Source organism: Polyodon spathula, chromosome 3 (assembly GCF_017654505.1).
Source record: "Polyodon spathula isolate WHYD16114869_AA chromosome 3, ASM1765450v1, whole genome shotgun sequence".
In the NCBI taxonomy this organism is placed as follows: domain Eukaryota; kingdom Metazoa; phylum Chordata; class Actinopteri; order Acipenseriformes; family Polyodontidae; genus Polyodon; species Polyodon spathula.
In genome coordinates, this window is record NC_054536.1 from 47,899,096 (window position 1) to 47,922,690 (window position 23,595).

The following is a 23,595-nucleotide window of genomic DNA, read 5'->3' on the forward strand; positions in this document are numbered from 1 at the left end:
TTATCTAGAAAACAGAATTCATATCATCATGACCAAGACTTAGACACATATTTTGTTGGTACAAAAAAAACAATACTTTTATTTCTTTCTTTTTCAGTACAGTAATGCTGCACTTATAAACTAAGGATCATTAAATGGCGCCAATAACTGGTTGGGGGGGGGGGGTTCTCTAGTCTTGTTATCAAGTAGCCTAAACCTTTTCCAACTTCAACTTTCGTGCTGTGGTTTCATCCATCTTTGGGCCTCATTCACTAAACAGTGGCAGACAACCTAGCGTGTGAAAAAAGTACAGCGTTCAAGTCGTTTAAATAGTATGAAAAATATTAATTGGGGGGGAAATGTATGCAAATTAATTCACAAAATACCACAAAGGAGGCATTTCATATAGAGATCTTCACTGGTCCAAATTTATCAACCCAACCCAACCACAAACCGATAATTATTTAATTATTTACCCGACCTGACTCGACCCTACGTAATATTCTTCTTATTAATCCGGATCCTAGCCATCCCCACAAACAATGGACGACTTTTCCTTTCCCCAGCTTAGCATATGCGCTGACTAGATACAGTACTACAGCAGTGTTTTTCCACTCAACCTGGAAATCTGGCTGAACTAAAGACAGTGTTTATTCCTTATGACTCTACAGAGGACTGTAAAATTAAATATATAATATGTTTGTGTAAAAATTACAAAAGATAAATACATTATCTGAAAATCAAGTCTCATAAGTGATTTTACTACTAACTTAACACAACAGGAAATGGAATTGAGATATTTCCTTCTTTGTCCACAATAACAAATGATTCCCACACGCAGACATTTTTCTGTGAGCTTTTGCTCATGAAATTCGTTTAAGTTTGCCTCCTCGCACGGCGAGCCCAATTTCACAAGGCAAATCATCTTCTGCAAAACGTAGCGCCTGCCACTGTATTACACTACTTTCAGGTGTCTCGGGTCCGAGTAGACCCACGAAGACCTCTAATCTAATATGCAAACCATAGTCACTTTAGGGAGCTAACTTTACTAGGTGCCTCAGCATGTGTTAAAAGTACTGCTTATTGAAACCTGGCGGTCTCACAGAACCAGCAGAACAGCTGCACAGGAGAGCGAGAAGAAGAGTCAGGGAGAGAGTGTTTCGGACAAGACAGACGTTACTAGGGCTGTGTGAGAAGGAAATAACTAGATACAGCTTGAGGACAGATCATACTAGCCTTATATGCCTAAACAACTTCCACTAAGAAAGCAAAGACGTGCTCATTCAAATCTGGTATGTTATACTGTTTTCAGTCTTTTACATCTTTAACAATGTGCCATATTTTCTAGTCTTTTACATCATTTTTAATTTATCATATTTTTCCACCATTAAGAAAACAGTATGCAAATATTTATTATATGCAATACATTGGGTTTTGTACATTGTTTTACTTGTGCAACTTTGCAGTGTATTTCTCATTTTGTCTTGCTCATCATGAACTTTTTTTTTCTTTTTAGGAGAAACTGATCTGTTTCCAGTTTAAGTTTCCAAAAAATTCTATATGGTAAAAGTACCTATTTTTTAGAAAAGAAAAACACCCATCAGATCGCAATTGATTGCACCTGTACCAAAATGTGGTACGTGTACATTCTGACAAAGTACCACATTAGACTGGTAAGAAATTAAAGATACTTTCAGCTCTACAGTATCTACCTTAACTTCAATTCAGGTAAAATCTGCCAATCTGACTTAGACACTGCCACAACTGTATATATACACACTGTGTTCTAAATCGTACATTTAGTATTATTTTAATTTGTATTGCAAAATAGAAACATTATGTTTCATTGCATTGCATAAAACTACTATCCAGGAATATTTCATCGTTTCTGATTTACCCGGCAACACTGCGAGTATGATGAGTAACAGAGGGAGGTCTATAACAATTTCCAACTGCAGAGTTTGCTTAGTAAACAGAGCAAACTAGTATGTTCTTTGGAATGATTCTAAAAAATCTGTTTGTGGTTTTTACAGTCGGCTAATAGAACTTCAAATCATAGTTTTAAGTTCAGAGGGTGGGAAGATGTGAGCTTTTGAAGTTAAATCGATTGTTTGATGCTTTGGAATACGGTGATACGGTAACCCTTTACTGAAGTTAATCTATAAATTAATCACAAACCCTCTGAATACTGCAGAAGAAGGTATTTCACAGCCACGACAGTAAGATCCCAATGTTGAAATAGAAAGATATTTTTGTAGTATTGAGACCACAGACATTGGAAATGGTAACACGATTGAAAGCTTCACAATGAATAATGTAATGTAATAAATGTGTCAGTAGAATTTGTGTGAGGCTGGTGAATTCATTTCAAGCCCTGAATAAGTCTGGTAAATAAAGATCTAAATATAAACAACAAAGTACTGTTTCATTGTACTGCTAAAGGAAATACACAATTTTCATGAACGTGTAAAGCACACACCACCAATGGGACTTGAAATTGAAGCATCTGGAATATTAAAAGGCACTAAGGATCTTTTTATTTTATTGTGCTACATGTTTCCATCTGTTGCTACAACTGTTTACGTAAGGTGTGTGTAACGTAAACAGTTGTAGCAACATATGGGAACATGTAACACAATAAAAAGGTCCTATTGTCCCCTTTAAGACGGTCGGCTCCTCCCATGGAGCAGATAAATTGTCTTTTGCAGTAATGATTCCATGGTGCCTGGACAACTACATTACAGCAGACTGATCAATAATGTTTTTTCTCACAGAAACAGGATTTTGATTTCAAGCCACTCACTGAGAACAGCATTGTATTCCACTGATCCAGCCAGCTGGGGCCCTGAATCTATCAGTTTATCAATTGCACTCTTCTCCGCCAAAGAACAAATCTAGAGAATGGTAAAAAAAAGAAAAAAAAAAGGCAGTAATTAGGCTTATCACAGACACAAGAAAAAACATCAACTTTAAACATTAATCTTAAACTTAATGTTCAGAAAATGTTCTAACTGAACAGATAGAACTGTGTTCTTTCATTTGACTTGTTCCAAAATACTGGTGTAATGGTGTGACATTCAGTCCTAAGTATTACAAGACCTATGCCTTTTTGCCATTATACAAGAAACCATCATTATCATAAAGCTGGTTCCCTGAAACAGAAATGTAACCATTACCGAATGGGTATTTACCTTCTAAATCCTGGGTTGTGTAAATTTATTGGGGTAAAAAATTGGAGATGACTAAATTTAAAAAAAAAAAAAAGGCACCGCATATCAACAATACACTCAGTACTGCATCTCTAGCCCCACCCCACCCTTTGTTCAATGTATTTATCTCACACCTCTTCATAGTCATGCATACTGATAAATCATCTCCTGATCACTCATTTCATCACCAAACTCCTCAATAATGCAATCCAAGTTGTTATTTTATTACTATAACATCTCAAAAAGCTCTGCAAATGTCTGTGATATTTTTTGAGCACCGGATCTGGAAGCAGCTATCTTCTTTGTTTACGTCCGTGCTATCTCTGTGGTGCAGGGGCTATGTGTATTGCTCAGATCTGCTCCTTTTTTAACGGCTTCTCTCGACTCATATAGGTCTCACTCGGCCATGAAAGGTTTTCTCTGCTTTTTCCAGAGAAAGAACGACTAGAGACCTGTGCTTTTTGATGGAAAGGGAAACCTGTAAAGTTGGACCTGATCCAACAAAGGACTACAAAAGATTAAGTCTGTAGAGCCTAATAAAGGTATGGGGAGTAGCCCTGCTGCATTGAATGTCATTGACAGATGTACCCTGGAATATAGACCACAAAGCTTCCAAGCACCTGGTGGAATGGGCAGTGAGCTTTTTTGGAGTGGGCAAGTTGGTCAGTTCATAGGCAGTCCTGACCACGTCTGCATCCAATTGGGCACTCGCTGCTTAGACAGGGTTTGACCATAGGACTTCGCCCCATAGCAGACAAAAAATAGTTGGGAATGCCCACTTTTCATCCTGTCAACAGGCCCGAATTCGGCAGAGCGTATGGAGTGGTCGTTCCGTCATACTGGAAAGGAGGTGGATGACATGGAATGCCAAGATTGTCTTCGGCAAGGCGGCAAGATTGGTGCACTGCGTAAATACATCTCACTCACCTGCTTTGCAGTAGGTGATAGCAAGCAAGAAAGCTGCTTTAAATAGTAAAGATTTTAGCTCAGCTGTATGCAGGTACTTAATTGGGGACCTCAAGCGTGCATTAAGTACCTAGTTTAACATCCAGGGAGGGACAATGTCATTCATGGGTGGCCAAAGGTGCCGAGTCCCTTACAAATAATGCAACACCAGGAAATGAGCTCCTGGGGAGTTAATCTTAACTGGCAGGCTGAAATAGCTGCCAGATAGGCTTTAATGTGGATGGGGATTTCCCCTCATCAAATAGGTACTGCAAAAATTGCAGTATTTCTGCCATAGGACAAGTTGTGAGGTCAAACCCACAAGGCAGACATCCCACACCCTACCACACTGGGAACATGTAGACGCTGCCCTGGCATTCTGCAGGGTGTCAATAACCCTATTGGTTACATTTCGTACACGAAAGGGATCTAAAAATGTGTTGGAGGAAAATCTTCACAAGGTCATTTTAATAACATCTCTTTACAGTTTGTTGGAAAGTCTCCCTTTTTGTTATCCAACCACTCACCCTGATATCATCCTCTGTGATGTATCCCACCTGCATGACCCACAAGGGCTCCACTGCAATCTCTACTGGCTTCACTGGGAGCAGATCTCGGGCAGTTTTTCTCCTGAAAAATTTCTGAAGTTGCGCAGCATAAATTATTTTGCTTTTTTACATTAGTTGTCCCAAACCTCACATAGTATTTCCTTTACTTAGTTGTGAATAAAATATCTATTAACAGTAATTACAGTATCTTACATCTGCCCCATCAAAGGGTAGACATCCTGTTTTTGAGATGATCTACTTCTAACAATCATTTCTGATATCTTTGATATAATTTGTGTTACACTTTGTGAATGCAAAGTGTGAAGCAAACAAAAACATTCACCAAAAAAAGAGCTACATATGATTTATAGAAAAGTTTTTAACTAATGCATAGTTTGACAAGAGACAGTTAAACAGCGTATGATAAAGTTAACAATCATAGCTGGGAATTTGAAATGTGCTGGGTTTTGGGGGCTTTTTAAAAAAAAAAAACAAGAAAAAAAAAAAAAACACAACAATAACAACAATTGGATATTTGAACTGATCAATGTGTATTTATTTTGAAAAAACATACACTGAAAACTATAATATAAATTAAGGTTACATGAAGAAACCGTCCTTACTTTAGAAGACCTGCACTGGTTCATAAGGTCAATGTATTGGTTTCTCCCTATTCCAAGAAGCCTTAAACCTATGGGTAAAAGGAAAATAAGAAACAATTTAAAAGTAGTACATTAGCAAACAGCAACAAGTCAGAACCCTATTTTGAGATTAAATATATATATTTAATATAAAAACAAACCAGAAAAAGCTCCAAATACAAGAGTATGTAAGCCTTACACTTTTGTCCTGTGGTGTGATCTACACGGAAAGTATGTTCAATAACGCCTTGTGAAAAAAGTTTGACGAAAATCAGCTGATCATTTTTCTTTTGTAAAACAGCGATATTAAAATGGAAAAAGGCCTTTTGACACTATAAAATAAATGTACTTTCCCCCAGTACATTCTTTGTTTGTGATTTAGATTTTTAATTGGAACCCCTGACAATTTTTTTAAAAAGAGGGTAGAAGGCATGACACATCTGATATAATGGTTTGTTAACATGCAGTACAGTTTTGCAAAGATAAAATTAATTAATTATCATTGGGTATTGTTAAAACAAATGTTATCACAAAATGGTCATTTGTTTTGTAGGATACCAAAAACCAGAGGTAATAAAGAAACTTACAACAACAGAGAAGTCTGTTAATATGTCACAATTGTATTACATAATATACCTGCAGAATCTCTTATCAGTGTGATTAAACATGTCATTGCTTATTCTTATTCTATAATATTCTGTATACTGTTCATATGTGTCATGGTCATCAACTTGTTCATCATGGAGGTGGAGTGTATGTTACTGACATACCTGTTTTACAAGACAATTCAAGGAATAAACCCAAGGCAGCTCAGAGATGCAAGTTATACATGGATAAAAGCCAATAGCATAATCTGTTTGATCTGTTCCATGCTTTATTGTTCAAGGACATTTCTGTAATCGGAGTTGCCCAATACTTTTATCGGACCTTTTTTTCATGTTGAGACATGCATTTATAACTGATGATATTACATTGTATTGCATTTAGCTTGGTGAAATTACCATAAAACACACTTACAATCAGCAGCAGTAAAGTTTGGTAAAGAGTCATAACTTTTTTCACTATTCATGATGTCCTGAAAGAAAAAAGAAAAACAAGTTTATAGTCTTCAATAATGTTTATATATTTGAATTTTGATCTGTGTAAATAAAGTTTAAAATATAGTTAAAATCCCATCTCTGCCAAATCCAGGTGCAGAATGTGGCTGGTGCTTAATTGATTAATTGAGGATCAATTAAAAACATTTTCTATATATATATATATATATATATATATATATATATAATATATATATATATACACACACACACACACACACACTCCATTTGGCCCACCTTGAAGTAAGGCCCTGTGTAAATCACAATTTCATGGGCTGCGTGGAAATTGTGAAGTTAACCCAACACTGATTTTTATAATATTCTTAATAAATAATAATTCATTTCAGAATTATTAAAAAAATAATTTTACAAAATCACATTAATGAAACTGTACAGCTCTGCTGTGTGCCTGGGTGTACAATTCACCATGCACAGTGAGGTGCAGTGATTGTCATGTGACTATATGCTATCTAAGCAGGAAATTAAAATTCTACACACGGTAAACAAGAAAATGTACGTCTCTAAAAAGGCTAAAAATGTGTCTGCAGCAGATCACGTAAAGCAGTATCCAGCAGGATTTTACACAGCGACAGAGGTAAGCTCTTCTGTATGTCCTGCAAAGTTACTGTAGATCACTACCGAGAATCGGCTGTTCACAGGCATTTACATTCAATTATAATATGGTTTGGATAAATTAAGTGCTGTGATTGGCTGAGCAAGATCACACGACCGTACAATAATAACTGTCTTACCGCACGGCTATAACATCATAGACCACATCACTTACCTGATCTATTAATATTACTACGCCTTCAATAATAATTAAAAATTATTGACTTTCCCCAAGTTAATTTTGACATTTTAGCAGGATTGTCATTTGAACAATTTCTTAATGAAAGTGAAGCAGAACAAAATATCTCAACCTACTCAGAAAAAGCAAAAAACAGATTCTGTAAGTAGACACCTTAATATTTCTAACAGACAACTAGATGAAACTGAGGAGAACAAAACTGAAAAGAACACTAGAAAAGCAACTTCATGGGCAATGAATGTTTTTAATGACTGGTTGAAACAAAACAAAAAAAATCATCAGCTTAGACTGTAAAACTGTGTAAAATGTTCAACTGAACACCACCTAAGGCAGTTTTATGCAACAGTTAGAAACGCTGAAGGAAATGAATACAGTATCTAAAGTTTTCTGGGCCTAAGAGCTGGCATAAATCGCTATCTAAACAGTGTTTCTGTAGGTAGAAATGTCAACATAACAACTGAAACAGAGTTTAAATCATCCAATGTTTTTATCTCTGTTGCTAAGAATTACAGAAAATCTGGCAAAGATACATCCCACCACCACCCTCCGATTTCAGAAACAGATTTAAACAAAATTCAAATCTCTCCTGCTCTCTCTGCTGACACAGCCGTTGGGCTTTTAAACAAGGTCTGGTTCAATATACAATTCTCTTTTGTTCGCTGCGGACAGAAGGGACTGCGCAATCTGGCACAGAAGTCGTTTGTCATCAATACAGATGAAAATGGTCTGGAGTTTGTGACCCTGTCGTTTAACAAGAAAACAAAAAACCACAGAGATGTCAATGAAATCAACCATTAAAGTACTTGTGGTTACATGTTTGCACAGCCTGGTGATTCTGTGTGCCTTGTCAACAGTTTTAAAAAATATTTACAAAAGTGTCATTCAGATGCCAAATCATTCTACCTTCACCCCATTAGAAAAAATCCAGAATACAAATCAGTTTGGTACTCCTGTGAACCTATTGGTGTTAATTACCTCGGAAACCTGATGCCTGGACTTTCAGTACCCTACACAAACCACTCAATCCGCAGAACTGCTGTCCACATATTATCTAATGCTGGTTTACAGTCCAGGGAAATTATGTAAATTACTGGTTATCAGTGTGAAAACAGCCTATGAAATTACTGGCCAGCTTCTCTTCAAGACTGCAAAACCTGGAGTAGAATCCTTTCCTACAAAAGGACGTCTCCTCCATCCACGGCCTCACACTCGGAAGCCCCTCCCTCGATGTGGCCCCAAGTGCCAGTGCAGTGGCTGCTGGCTATTCTGTAAATCCTTCCTCAGTTGTGGGAAATCAGTCTTTCAATTCCCAAATGCCATTTAATCTCAAAAATGTTACTATAAAACAGCAATGTTCAATTTAATGTTTATGGCAAATAAAAAAAGTAAAAAATATTTGTCACAATGAAACAGCCCTCTGGACTATTTTTTCTCAGTGGAAGGATACATAATAAATTTCTTCTTTTTTTTCCTTAATAAACTTAGTTTGAGTAATTACTTTCAAGAAAAAAAAGTGTAGCTCGTGCTTCACAACGCACCCAGGGCATGCGATAAGAATTTTCTTACCGCACACCCTATTGTGGGTTATTTCTTACGTATTCACCAAAACAGAAAGGCGGAAATCCAGAGCAGTATTGTGACTGCTTTACTTGCAAAGAAACAAACAACGGTGACTTCCACGTTCCAAAAGTCCACTGAAAACTGTGAAACATGAAACACATTAAAATAAACCTGACAAAGGCGTTTGTTTGCGCAAATATCCCTCTTGAAAAACTGGACAACCAAAAGTGATGTAAATTGTTCAGATGTGGTTGTAGCAAATGGTTGAGCGAGCAGGAGATTATGGAATTAGTAAAACAGTCTGGTTGCTTGTCAGTGGTCACGATTTTCACAGGGCCTTAAATTATAAGGTTACAACCACAGCCAAGCTGTTTTGAAAATGAAAGCTAATTCCACCATGGTACCGCTACATTTAAATGATTCATTCAAAGTGTTATAATAACAGGTTTGTTCATAAATATGTATGTTGGCACCAAGCCTTTTCACTACATTTTTAAATGCTGTACAACAAGGTTTATAAAAAATGTTTTATTAAACAGTGGCATTAGTTAGCCATGTGTGTTTATATAACATTTCTCCAGTTTCACTAGTTAAACAAGAGAAGTATACAAGGTAGTGAATCTACTACAAAAAAGAAAACAGATAAGATAAATGAATGCAACTCAAGATTGTATTATTTGTACTGATAAAACAAGGAAGATCTTACTTGGTTCATGGAAACATTATAGCTAGCCATTTGCTCCCGTTTTTTTCGTAGTCAGAATTTTGATAAAGTAATAATTATCTACAGTGCCGAGAAAGTTTGTGACCCCAACGATAATTATGGAAATTCCATAGTTTTACCATGATGGCCTTCTTGAATCAAAACCTTTTCTTAAATATCCAATAGGGTTTATAATAACCAATTCCATGTCTTTTGAAACAAAATGATGGATGAATTACACAAGTAAGTGAACCTCTGGTTTTATCAGCTCAATTAAGGGGATAATTAGAATTAGGTGTTTAAATAATTAGTTGGATCTTCAGGGGTGAATTTGGGAGGTCCCACCCTATATAAAGATCAGAAACTTTGTGAGTTTGGTCTTCACCATACAGGTGTGTGGAAACATGTCATTCCACGATCAAAAGAAATATCTGTGGACCTCAGAAAAACATTTATTGATGCTCATCAGTCTAGAAAGGATTACAAAACCATTTCTAAGGATTTGGGGCTTCACCAATACGTCAGACAGATAGTCTACAAATGGAGAAAGTTCAAGACCACAGTCACTCTACCCAGGAGCGTCCTACCAAAATCTCTCCAAGAACAAACCGGAAAATCATCAAGGAAGTCAAAAAGAACCCCAGAGTAACATCCAAGGATCTGAAGGCCACTCTCGCCTTGGCTAATCTGAGTGTTCATAACTCAACTATCAGAAAAAGAACAAGAATGGTGTTCATGGAAGGATAGCCAGGAGGGGAAACCACTGCTCTCTAAAAAGAACATTGCTGCCCGTCTGAAGTTTGCCAAAGAACACATAGATGACCCACAAGACTTCTGGAACAGTGTTCTCTGGATAGAGGAGTCAAAGGTAGAACATTTTGGCCTCAATGAGAAACGCTATATTTGGAGAAAATCAAACACTGCACTCGAACAGAAGAACCTCATCCCAACCGCCAAGCATGGTGATGGGAGTGTGATGGTCTGGGGCTGCTTTGCTGCCTCAGGACCTAGATGGCTTGCCATTATTGACACAACCATGAATTCTGCATTGTATGAGAAGATTCTACAGGAGAATGTCAGGCCATCTGTCCGTGAGCTGAAGCTAAACCGAAAGTGGGTCATGCAGCAAGACAATGATCCTAAACATACAAGCAGATCTACAAAAGAATGGCTGCAGAAGAAGAAATTCCACATTATAGAATGGCCTAGTCAAAGTCCGGAACAAAACTCCATCAAAATATTGTGGCAGGACCTGAAGCGAGCTGTGCATGCAAGGAAGCCCTCAAATGTCACTGAGTTGAAGCAGTTCTGTAAGGAGGAATGGGCCAAAAATCCTCAAAACCGTTGCGAGAGACTGACCAACAGTTACAGGAAATGCATAGTTGAAGTCATTGCTGCTCAAGGAGGTGCCACCAGTGAATCTAAAGGTTCACATACTTTTTCACACATGGATATTGAATGTTGAATCACTTGTGGATAGATAAATGTTGAAAAAGTATCATGTTTTTGTGTCATGTGTTTAATCAGGCTATATTTATCTATTATTAGGACTTAGATTAAGATCTAATAACATTTTAGGTTTGAAATATGTGAAATATGTCAAAATCCTAAGGAGTTCACAAACTTTCTTGGCATGTACCCATTATGTGTTCATTTTTAGTGTGTGAAACCAGGGTTAACATTATAGCAAAATAACCTCCAAGACAGATTAAATTAGCACTTTATAGACAATGAATAAACTAATATTCTGTTAGGTCATTGTCTGTTATCTTACTCAATGTATTCAATATTCAAAGAAAGCACATTTTTGAGGATATACTGCCGTTCAACTGTAGGCCGGTAGAGAAAACCATTGAAAACAACTGAATCATGAAGAAAGCAAAAAAAAAAACTGGATTGTCGTGGAAAAAACAGATTTTCGCAATCAAACAAGAGGATGGGACTGTCATCAAGAACTGCAAATTGATTTTAAAGAGAGTTGAAGACTTTTACAGAAAATTATATCAAGATGAAAAAAGCAACACAGAAGGAAAAAATGCAAGAAGTTCCAGACATTCTACTGAAAAGTGAAACGTGCTATCAAAACATATGAAGACAGGAAAGGCACCCGGAGAAGACGGCATAACGATTGACATCATGAAAGAAGGAAGTGAAGAATTGACAAAAATACTGTTGCGTATCTCTACAGAATGTATTAGGCAAAAGAAAGTGCCAATTGACTGGAACACATCAGTGATACTTTACATGAGAAAGGAGAAAAGAATACCTCAAGAACTACACACCTATTAGCTTACTTCCTATAATCTACAAACGTTTTACCAAGTTACTCACCAACAGACTTCAAGATAAATTTGATTCGACACAATCAAATGAGCAAGCAGGATTCAGAAGTGGATTTAGCGCAATGGATCATCTTCAAGTTGTATGGCAAGTGATTCAAACCAGCAACAAAAAAACAAAAACAAGGAATTGAGAAAACGTACAGAGACTTGCACCACATACAAGAATGAAAGACTGCATGAAAACAGCGACAAAATCAAGATTGAAAAAAGGAGTTTGTCAAGGAGATACAATTTCCCCAAAGCTCTTCACGGCCACCCTAGAAGACATTTTCAAAATACCGAATTGAGAAAATAAGGGGCTGAAGATCAAATGGAGCCTAGTTGAATCACCTATGAGTTGCAGACGACATCCACATATTTACAACGTGCCCAGAAGAATTACAAACAAGAATAGAAGAACTGCATGAGGCTAGCATCAAAGCGGGTTTGAAAATGAACCTGCAGAAGACTCAAGTCATGTTCAATAAATACACCACTCCATAGGCAATTGAAGTCAATGGGATCAAGCTTGAAGAAGTTAATAACTACATATGCTTAGGACAGTTAGTTTTGGCAACAGAGAACCAAATGCGTGAAATCAACAGAAGACCAAAAATAGTCTGGAGTACCTTTGGAAGATTAAGCACTGTTCTGAAAGGGAAACTACCTTTATGCCTCAAGAGGAAAGTCTTCGACCAATGTGTGCTGTAAGTGCTAACTTACAGATGTGAAACCTAGACTCTCAATGCAAAAATGACTCATTGCAAATGACTCAATGGAATATGGAAAGATGCATGCTGGTAATAACAAGAGACAGGAAAAGGAAGGAATGGCTAAGAGCAGAAACAAAAGTATTCAATGTTATAAGAGCAAAAAAACTGAAATGGCAGTGGGCCGGACATGTAGTAAGAACAGACCATCACTGGACCAAGGAGATACTAGACTGGATCCCAAGAGAACACTCTCTCACACGACAGCCAGGCCAGGTTTTTTGAGTTAAAGCTCCCGTTCGTGCAGACAACGGGACTGCAGCTGATCGCAATTATTAATTTGCAGGACAGACCCCATGGGGATTAATGGACACACAGACTGTACACTTTGTGTGTGTTACTTGTTTATTAAACCCTTTTTTTATCCTGTGTTTGCTATTGTTTGTTGCATTTCAGTGGTGACCCATGAGTTTACAAAATAGTTATTTGATAAATGATTTGTACACAAATTATATTTATTTTGAATATAAACATAAGTTGTATAACAAAATCATAAGATTATGCACCAAACGCCATATTTTTTAGATTGTTTTCAGCGACCTATCAGAAACCTTGCTGCGACCCCCCACTTTGGGATGCGTTGGTCTAAAGATTATACTTCTGACCCATATTTGACTCCTAAGCACCCCGACCACATTCAAACAAAACGTCTCGTTTTAAGTCACTCAACAACACCCACAATTCGTGGTTTTTAGGCACTAAACAATCTGGCTTTGAAGATTTACAATCATCCTTCCCCAACCAAGCGAACGAGACAAATTTGACTGACAGCAACTAAAAAATAAAATAAAAAAAGCATAGCCCATTGTATCACCTTACCTCAAAGTAAAGTGTAGTTTTGTTGGATGCAATATACATGTATTTCTTTTGCTGTTTTCTAACACTTAGGAAATATACATAATTATTTTTATGCAATATTAACATTTAAGGCTGATTTTCAGTGTCCCCACTTCCACCTTTTACACTTTTTCATCAAAACAAATGTATTTTATGGAATCATTTTAAAAAGGAATGTTGTATTGTATAATGCTGAAATACTATTTTAATTTTTTTTCTATTTTTGAATAAAAAGCAATTGAAAACCTGTCCCCAGTTTTCAAAGTCATTACCATAACAGACAGTGTTTTGCCCCCTAATGAAAATATGTCTTGGGCCACCCCTTTGAGCATGTGATTATGAAAAGAGATCCTATAATTTCCAATATGGCCACATAGTGTGGCCAAGCAGTGCATATCCTATTGCTTTACTGTATTTACACTTTTTTATTTACTTATTTATTTATAGTAAAGGCCTCTACACACCGGACGTGATGCAGCAGCGAATGTGTCGCAACACGACAAGAAAAACAAACAAAACTAGAACTGCCAGGCAGTTTTACGGCTCCCATGCCCCAGTATCAGTACCCATCTAAGCGTGTTTAGTTCTCAATGTGCCAAGTTTAAAACCAGCAACTTCACCAGTTCCACAGAAGAAGATTTTGAAAGGTTTTTTTTTTTTTCAAAAATCGCTTCACTGGTTCCCAAGAAGAAGATTTCGAAAGGTTTAAAAAAAAAATGTGTCAAACGGCCATTTTCGTTTTTTTTTTTTTTTTTTTTAAAAGTCAGTTGTATTGATACAGTATCAGGGAAGATGCTTGTGAAGTTTGGAGTTAGTCAAGTAAATCATCTGTCAACTGACGCATGTTTCAAATGTAAACATATAAGTGGCGGCCATCTTGTTTTATAAAACATCACTATTTTCATATATTTGTATCCCATTGTTACTGGGACGATAACTACCAAGTTTGGAGTTTGTTGGACAAACGGTTTTCAAACAGCAGCAGTTTGTTATTAGGGGCGCATTTCGATAAGATTTGTGGAAGCCATTTTGACATTCAAAATTATCACAGCAACTTCTGCTTTGGAAACTTGATGCAGGTTTGGATGCTGATGATATATGCCAAGTCTCAGATCAATTGTTTCACCAGTTCCCAACAAGAAGATTTCGAAAGGTTTTATCGAAAAATGCGTCACAGCGCCAATTGCAGGGACGCAGCAGCAAAATTTTTTCAGCTTCTGACAGCCAATGTATCCAGCTTGTTACCTGCCAAGTCAGAACCTGATCAGTCACACAGCTTCAAAGCAGCAGCAGTTTAAAGTTTTGGGAAGAAAAAAAACAAAACAAAAAAAAAAAAAACAAACAAACAAAAACTAAACACTTTAACAATAACATAGGCCTCCCAGCCTTTGGCTTGGAAGCCTTAAAAAAAAAAAAAAAAAAAAAAAAAAAACACACACCCTAACAATAGGCTTCCAAGCCAAAGGCAAAAAAGCCCTTTTCTTTTCCGTATACCAAGAGGACTTTGCCGACTTTCCTCTGACATATGGTAACCAGTGGAGTACCACAGGGATCAGAATTAGGTCCTCTGCTCTTTCTAATCAACATTAATGAACTAGATTCTGGTATAGTAAGCAAACGTGTTAAATTTGCAGAAAACACAAAAATAGGTGTGGCAAACACCGTTGCAGCAGAAAGGTCATTCATAATGATCTAGACAGCATTCAGAACTGGGCATTAATTGACATTTAATAGTGAAAAGTGTAAGGTACTGCATGCAGGCAATAAAAATTTCCATTATGAATACCATATGGGCGATACTGAAATCAAAGAAGGATCTAAGAGTTTATGTTGACTCAGAAATGTCTTCATCTAGACAATGTGGGTAAGCTATAAAAAAAAGGAAAACAAGATGCTCGGATATATTGTGAAAAGTGTTGAATTTAAATAAGTGAAGTAATGTTAAAAACCTTACAATGCATTAGTAAGACCTCATCTAGAATATTGTTTTCATTTCTGGTCACCTCGCTACAAAAAGGATAGCACTGCTCTAGAAAGAATGCAAAGAGAGCAACCAGGATTATTCCGGGTTTAAAAGGCATGTCATATGCAGACAGGCTAAAAGAATCGAATCTATTCAGTCTTGAACAAAAGACTATGCGGCGACCTGATTCAAGCATTCAAAATTCTAAAAGGTATTGACAATGTCAACCCAACTGACTTTTTCGACCTGAAAAAAGGAAAAAGGACCAGGGGTCACAAATGGAGATTAGACAAAGGGGCATTCGGAACAGAAAATTGGAGGCACTTGTGGGGTTCTGGAACCAACTCCCCAGTAATGTTGAAGCCGACACCCTGGAATCCTTCAAGAAGCTGACTGATGAGATTCTGGGATCAATAAGCTACTAACAATCAAAACGAGCAAGATGGGCCAAATGGCCTCCTCTCGTTTGTATACTTTATGTTCTAAACCGTTACTGGTTGCGGGGACAAACCCCCTTTTGCGTAAATATAAAAATTAAACATATTTCCTTGTAAATATACCCTTTGTTTGGACTACTATTCTTCCCCATACCACTCGCATTCTGACAATGTCACAGTGCTCTTTCCAATTCCAAAATGTTGTTCTATTTTATCCCAGGTAACTCCCCTTTCCAGAGTATTTCCAACTTTTTTTTCCAATTGTAAGCACAACTCACTTTCTCATTCATGTAGCCATTTTGCATTAGTGCTGTACACGCAGGTGAAGAGCATGATCATGACGGATAAATGATTAGGGCGGATTTATGATGGATTACTGTACTAAAAAACTTGTTACAAAAGTTAGCAAATATAGCCAGTTTAACTTCTAGTGCTCTATATGACAATATACTGAGTATCTTCTTTATAACTAATATGCTCAAAAGGAAGGGAATTTTTTGCTACAAAGTATGTTCATGCAGCACTTAGGAGTCTACTCTATACTATATTACACTTAATATTGCATCCCCTGTTTTTGTGGTTTACCAATGCCCAACCCAACAACATGAGTCTGTTTTCCATTTAAACACATCCTGTTGACTGGTTTGGAAAACCTATAACAAAGAAAGTTATTCAATAAATGTTTTTTTTTTTAGCACATTTTTGTATTCAAACTTACCTCCATTATTCCAATATAGTATGAAAATGGTGTGACTCGCAGACCCTTCACCATTATGTCAGACAGGTGGTAAGGGTACAGCATGAGGTGTTCTCTGCTGTACTTCAAGAGTTCTTCATAGTACTTACGTTCATCTTTCTTCATATGTTTCACTGTTTAAAAAAAAAAGGATACTTTACAGTTTAAAAGGTCAAAACCAAAAGCAAACAAATGGTTAACTTGTAGCCTTGCGCACGGCAAATGTTACTGGAGTCACAAGAAACCCGCAGAATCCAGTTTATAAACATCATTTTCTGTTAATTTCTGTCAAAGTTTTTTTACTCCATAGCTCATTTTTGTTTATCTCTGATACTTGTGATGCATCTGTGGGGGAAAAAAATAATTATTTTAAATTAATTTGAATTAAGGGCACATTAATACTTGACTTACTGCAGCACGGAGGAGCCTTATATGCTGTACAGAACTCATAGGCTCAGATAAAATAGAAATCTGATCCATTATAAGGTCATAATCATATGGTGAAAAGTTTGAGATTTCTTTTAAAATGTATTGTTTTGTGTTAGTTTGAATACAGTATATAAAAGTTAAAACTACTAAAATATAACTGATAAATGATTTTTTTTTTTTTTTTTAAGGTTTTTTACCCTCTTGTTGAAACTGTGGCAGGGCTAGAGCCCTGTGCATGTAAAAAAAATACTATATGATTTATGTGGATTGTTTGTACATAAATCAAGTTGTGTGTGTACACTACATATATACATATATATATATATATATATATATATATATATATATATATATATATATATACATATACACATACACATATACACACACACACACACACACATATATATAGATAGATAGATAGATAGATATACACACACACAGTGCCTATAGAAAGTCTACAGCCCCTTTCAAATTTTTCACCTTTTGTTTTTTTTCATTTATATCTACACATCCTACCCCACAACTTCCCAAGTGAAAAAAATATTCTAGAAATTTGTAGAAAATGAATTAAAAATAAAAACTGAAATAGCTTGGTTGGATAAGTGTCCACCAAGTAATAGCAATCCTAAATTAGCTCAGGTGTAACCAAATCACCTTCAAAATCACACACCAAGTTAAGTGGCCTCCACCTGTGTTAAATTGTAGTGATTCACATAAATTAAGCAGTTCCTGTAGTGCATTTCAAAGCAAAGACTCAACCATGAGCACCAACGTGCTTTCAAAAGAACTCTGGGACAAAGTTGTTGAAAGGCACAGATCAGAGGATGGATATAAACAAATATCAAAAGGTCTTAAATATCGCATGGAGCATAGTCAAGACGATTATTAAGAAGTGGAAGATGTATGGCACCACCAAGACCCTGCCTAGATCAGGCCGTCCCTCCAAACTGGATGACCGAGCAAGTAGAAGACTGATCAGAGGCTACCAAGAGGCCAATGGCAACTTTGCAAGAGCTACAGGCTTCTATGGCCAAGACTTGTCAAAGTGTGCATGTGACAACAATATTCTAAGCACTCCACAAATCTGGCCTGTATGGTAGGGTGGCAAGAAGGAAACCATTACTCAAGAAGGCCCACCTTAAAAATGCAAAAAAACACACAGGAGATTCTGTAACCATGTGGCAAAAAGTTTTATGATCTGACGAAACTAAAATGGAACTTTCTGACCTGAATGCAAAGCGTTATATTTGGCGTAAACCCAACACAGCGCATCACCCAAAGAACCTGATATCCCGGTGATTCATGCTGGAGGCAATGATTCAGGTAAATTGAAGTGTGGAATTAGTTAGAAAAATGAACAAATATTTAACAAATTTGCATGAGCTATTTCCAAATAGAAAGATAATTTTCTTGTGCATCACCCAGCGACGTCTTTGGAAAGATGTAAAGGCATCTCCAAAAATAAACAAAGCACGTAACTGGGTGAACAGTGTAATTTTGGATTTTGTAAGGGATGGGGAGATTCAATTCAGCATCCCAAAATTAAATATGATCGAGTTGGGCTTTTTAGGAGGGGGTGGTATCCATATGAATAACACTGGTAAGGATATATTCCTAAAAAAACCTCTAGCATGGAATTAAACCACACCTTCGGTAAATAAATCCTTCCCTTCCCATAACCAACCTTACACCTTTGTTTTATTGTATATATTGTTTTGTATTGTATATTTTGAATTGTGTACATGTACTGTGTTTTGTTTTAATAAGTACATTTTTTAAATAGCTTTGTTATTGAGAAATGTATATCGGCATAAGTATTACTCTATAGTATGCAATGAATGCTGTATGATATCTTTATATTTATTCATGATATCTTCTATTTGATTCATAAGATCTGGTGTAAAACATAATAATTAAAACAAATCTGTTCTCATAGAGTTTCACATAAAAATCCACAAGTAAGAAATATAACCTGCGATAACCTGCGATATGACGTTTCACCTTTCCTGAAATATAACGACTGGTGAGTGGGGACTTTCATTGTAGAACTGAGGATGAGAGATTTGCACAGGGCACGACATTAAATTGGAGAGCTATCTGAATTATTAGTACAGTATTTGGTGCTGTGCGAGTACATCCACCATGTCATGGGTCGTTGTCATACTGAAAGGTGAACTTCTGTCCCAGTTTCAGCTTTCTTGCAGAGGGCAGCAGGTTTTCCTCAAGGACTTCTCTATACTTTATTACATTCATTTTCCCTTCTATCCTGACAAGTGCACCAGTCCCTGCCGATGAGAAACATGATGCTGCCACCACCATGCTTCACAGTATCTCTTAAAACACCATCTTTCACAAAAAACATATACGTTTTCTGTATATATTAAAACAGGTTTAGATATTCCCACACGTAGACTTGACTAAAACGTCAAAAACAGTATTCTCTGTATCAATAAAAATGTTTGCACCCACTTCCCCATAACATTTATAAAAAAAATAAATACAAAACAACCGAGCATTTTACTGTGAAAATAATAACTTAGTTAAACTTGAGCCTACACAGAATAAATGCTTATATTAGCTTATGCCACAGTATAATGACCCAAAATTTTTGAAAGGAAATAAACATTTGGCAAGTAGATATTTTAACTCTGCACAAACATAAATTATACAGACAAAATGTTTTTAAAAAAATTATTTTTACTAAAAACCACACTGCACATCCAAACACAGCGAGCGCTTTATTTTAAATAAAATGTATTTATAAAAACTTAGAACGTACATTTACACTTCGATAAATAAGACGACAAACGTCACATTTTTTAAACAAAAATAAATAAATACGGTCTGCAGTACCTGTTTTCATTTCTTAAATACAAATGGCATCTGTAAAATCTTGGATAAATCTCCACAGAACCTTGCCTTTAACTTCTAAAATTTGTGCTTTCACACAAAGGCTCAAAAAAGGCAAATGCTAACTTATTTCCCGTGACACCGGTACTGGGTACCGGGACTTATTTGATCTGCTTTTCATTCAACGCACATGTATTCAATCCACTTACTCAGTCCACTAGTTCTGTAGAAAGTATTTTCATCACAGCAACTAAAGAATCAGAAACTATTCTCAAAATGAACCAATGGATTACCTATTAACCTTAGTTCTTAGAAGCAAGATAATCTACATGTACATCTAAAATTAAAGATTTTGCCACTTTGTTTAGTGTGAAGAAACTACAATGGCAGGGATTTAAAAAAAAACAAACAAACAAACAAGTCTACTTTTGTACGGTACGCATGAAATGCACACAAGAAAAATGTATAACATTTGGTTATTATCATAACCCTGATTCCCTGAAATAGAAATGTAACCATTACATAATGACCCAGATAACCTGAATAAGATACATCAAAGTTGCACATCAGAGCCTGTGACGCAGTTGGGCCAGACCCTGACGGCATAAGTGGACTGCAGACAGAGACATCATCATCATTTTTCCCTCAAAACTGCTGCAATCATGGATGCAGGGACCTTGAAGTTTAATGGTTATATTTCTATTTCAAGGAACCAGGGTTATGAAAATAACCTAACGTTCCCTATCAAAGTATGAAATGTCCTAATGGGTATGAATGCCAAAGCTGTTGCAAGGCAGTACTGCAGACCAACTAGAATGCTACAATGCTAAGCCAAAGGCCACCTTGCACGTTACCATTAGGAACCCCAGTACAAGTAGCTAGGGATAACAAACTGAGGAGAAACTCACCTCTATGCCTGTTTGTAAGGGTTAACTCGGAAGCCGCTCTTAAAACTCTAGTTCCAAAAAACAGGGTTTTGTGGATCCACAACCCAAGTCTGTAGAACCTAGTAAAGGTATGGAGAGGAGCCTACACCGCTGCATTGCAAATGTTATTGGCAGATGGAATAAAGCCCACAAAGTTGCCATGCCCCTGAACAAATGGGCAGTGAGCTTTCTGGATGGGGCACTTTGCCAGCTCACTGGCAGTCCTGTCTGTGTCTGCTATCCATTTGGACAACCTCTGCCTAGACAGGGATTGACCATGTTATGTAGTCTCAGAGCAGACAACACATTATCTGGACTGCCTCCAACTTTTTGTCCTATCAACATAGCACGCCAGGGCCCTCACTGGGCGGAGCGTATGGAGCTGAAGCTCCCTGTTAGACTAGAAGGTGGAAAGAACCCTCCAAATCCACAGACTGGTTGACATGAAATGCTGAGATAGTGTTTGACAAAAGGAAGGATCGATACAGAGAGTAACCCTTTTCCTGGCCTCTGTAAAAATTAAGCAGGTTGTCACTCAGGAGAAAACCTGCATCTCGCTCACCTGCTTTGTGAAGTTGATAGCAAGCAAACAGTCGCTTGAGCGATAACATTTCAGCTCAGCTGAATGTGTGGGCTCAAATGGAGGCTTCATGAGTACATTTAGCAACATGTTTAACCCGAAGAAGCCGAACCACTTTCAAAATCCCCACCGCCACCCCAGGGAAACTGAGTTCCTGGGGAGACCATGTCAATTTTACATGGCAAGCCCAACTGGTGCCTGTCACAAGGCTGGCTGAGTGGTGACGTCATACCCCGAACAATAACACAAAGGACAGGGAAGTAGATTTTTGGTGAAGCTGAGCACTTGCTGGCGCTCAGCATTTAATAAATGAACAACCAGAAAATAAAAATGCTGAACAAAACAGAACACGGCACTTGAGCCAAAATAAATAGACAAACAAAATGAACAGACACTAACAAACAGGGAACAAACAAGTACCATGCTGGTCCTCCAGCACGACGTAGCAATTGCTTACTTTTTCTCTCCGTCTCTTTCCCGTTCTTTCGCCCTGAACACACAACCCCAATGAGTGAAAACATGCTGCTTTTATGCAGATATACCAAGACTTGATTGCTAATCAATCATTCAATTGGAGTCTTGGTACAACTGCAAGTGAATTTACTTTGTGCAGTTCCCTGTGCTCACATATTACATTTTACATACACTTGAAGTGCTGTGCATTCCTTGTGCCTAAATACAAATTACACTAGTGCTCATAACCCATATTTATATCCCATGTATTTTATACATAAAAGCCAACATTAGCACACTACATACAACATAAAACACTAATAGACTAGTTACAGGGGAAATCCTCTAATGAAAAAGTCCTGCCCAGTATTATTGCCATGGGAGACCTTTAATGTAGAGGGGAAATCCTCTAATGAAAAAGTCCTGCCCAGTATTATTGCCATGGGACAAGTTGTGGGGTCAAACCCACGAGACTGCTGCAATCATAGACGCAGAGACCTTGAAGGTTAACCCTTTGCAGTCCTATGTCAGACCAGGTCCGACATTACAATTTTTTCTTTCCTGTCCTACATCGTCAAAAAGACGTAAAGCACAAGTCTCTAGTCGTTTTTTCTCTCAAGATAAAAGCAGAGAAAACCTTTCAATGGCCCATTGAGACCGATAGGAGCCGAATGAAACTGAAAAAAAAAGAGGGCGTGTATCATAGCCCCATGCATTACAGAGATAACAGACATAAAGGAGGTAGCTGCTTCTGCATCCAGTGCTCAAAGAATATCATAGACATTTGCAGAGCTTTTTAAGATGTTATAGTAATAAAATAATGACTTGGATAGCATTATTGAAGAGTTTGGTGATAAAATGAGTGAGAAGGAGAGGATTTATCAGTATGCATGTCTACAAAGAGGTATGTGAAAAATACAGCGAACAAGGGGTGGGGCTTGGCTGTAGATACAGTGCTGAACCTGTTTTACTCTGGAAAAAATATTTTAAACAGCTCGTGTGAAAATAACTTAGACCTGAAGTGCCGGACAAGCACTGAATAAATGGACTGCAAAAGGGTTCATGGTTACATTTCTATTTCTGGGAACCAGGGTTATGATAATAATCCAACATTCCCTGTCAAGTACAAAATGCAATCATTACCTCATGGACAGAAATACGAAAGCTGTCGCAAGGCAATTACTGCAGACAACTGGTATGCCACAAGGTTTGGCCAAGTCCACCCTGTGTGTTACCATGAGGAACCCCAGTACCAATAGCTATGGCTACAAAATGGAGGGAGAACTCATCTCTAACTTTTTGCTGGAAGGGTCGACCCAGAAGTTGCCCACAACCCTTTTTTTTTTTTTTTTTTTAATTTAGTAGTGGCCAATTATTTTCTTGCCAGAATTCTGCTTAATAAAATTGCTGGTTCATATCAACTCTGAGAATATTTTAAATTTGGTCCCTACACCTCCAACTCAAAGTTCAAAATTAAGTAAAGGTAAGGGGAGGTGCCCACACCGCTGCATTGCAAATGTTATTGACAGATGCACCCTGGAATAAAGCCCACGTAGTTGCCATGTCCCTGAACGAATGGGCAGTGAGCTTTCTGGAGGGGGCACATTGGCCAACTCATAGGCAGTCCTGTCTGTGCAAGTGGTCTATCTCTGCTCTTCCAAACCGTTGCCAAATGAGGTTCATCACCTCTGGGTGAAGCCTCCATTCTGAGGCACGGCACTGGGAACTTCCCTTGAGAGGCGGTCAACCGCCTACCTTACTACCCTGGGCAGGTGTACTGCTCACAGGGAAAGGTCC

The 23,595-nt window shown here is 37.4% G+C and overlaps 1 protein-coding gene across 2 annotated transcripts in view; it reads right to left on the reverse strand.

Moving 5' to 3' along the window:
- Positions 1-23,595, reverse strand: part of fam91a1 (family with sequence similarity 91 member A1) — a 96,088-nt gene that overhangs the window by 58,301 nt on the left and 14,192 nt on the right. For both annotated transcript variants that reach the window (XM_041245340.1, XM_041245339.1), the window contains exons 3-7: positions 16,540-16,691; positions 6,340-6,397; positions 5,305-5,372; positions 4,661-4,774; positions 2,783-2,873 (exon numbers count right to left, since the gene is read on the reverse strand). In XM_041245340.1, coding sequence (XP_041101274.1) covers positions 2,783-2,873; positions 4,661-4,774; positions 5,305-5,372; positions 6,340-6,397; positions 16,540-16,691 — 483 coding nt within the window. The remainder of the gene's footprint in view (positions 1-2,782; positions 2,874-4,660; positions 4,775-5,304; positions 5,373-6,339; positions 6,398-16,539; positions 16,692-23,595) is intronic.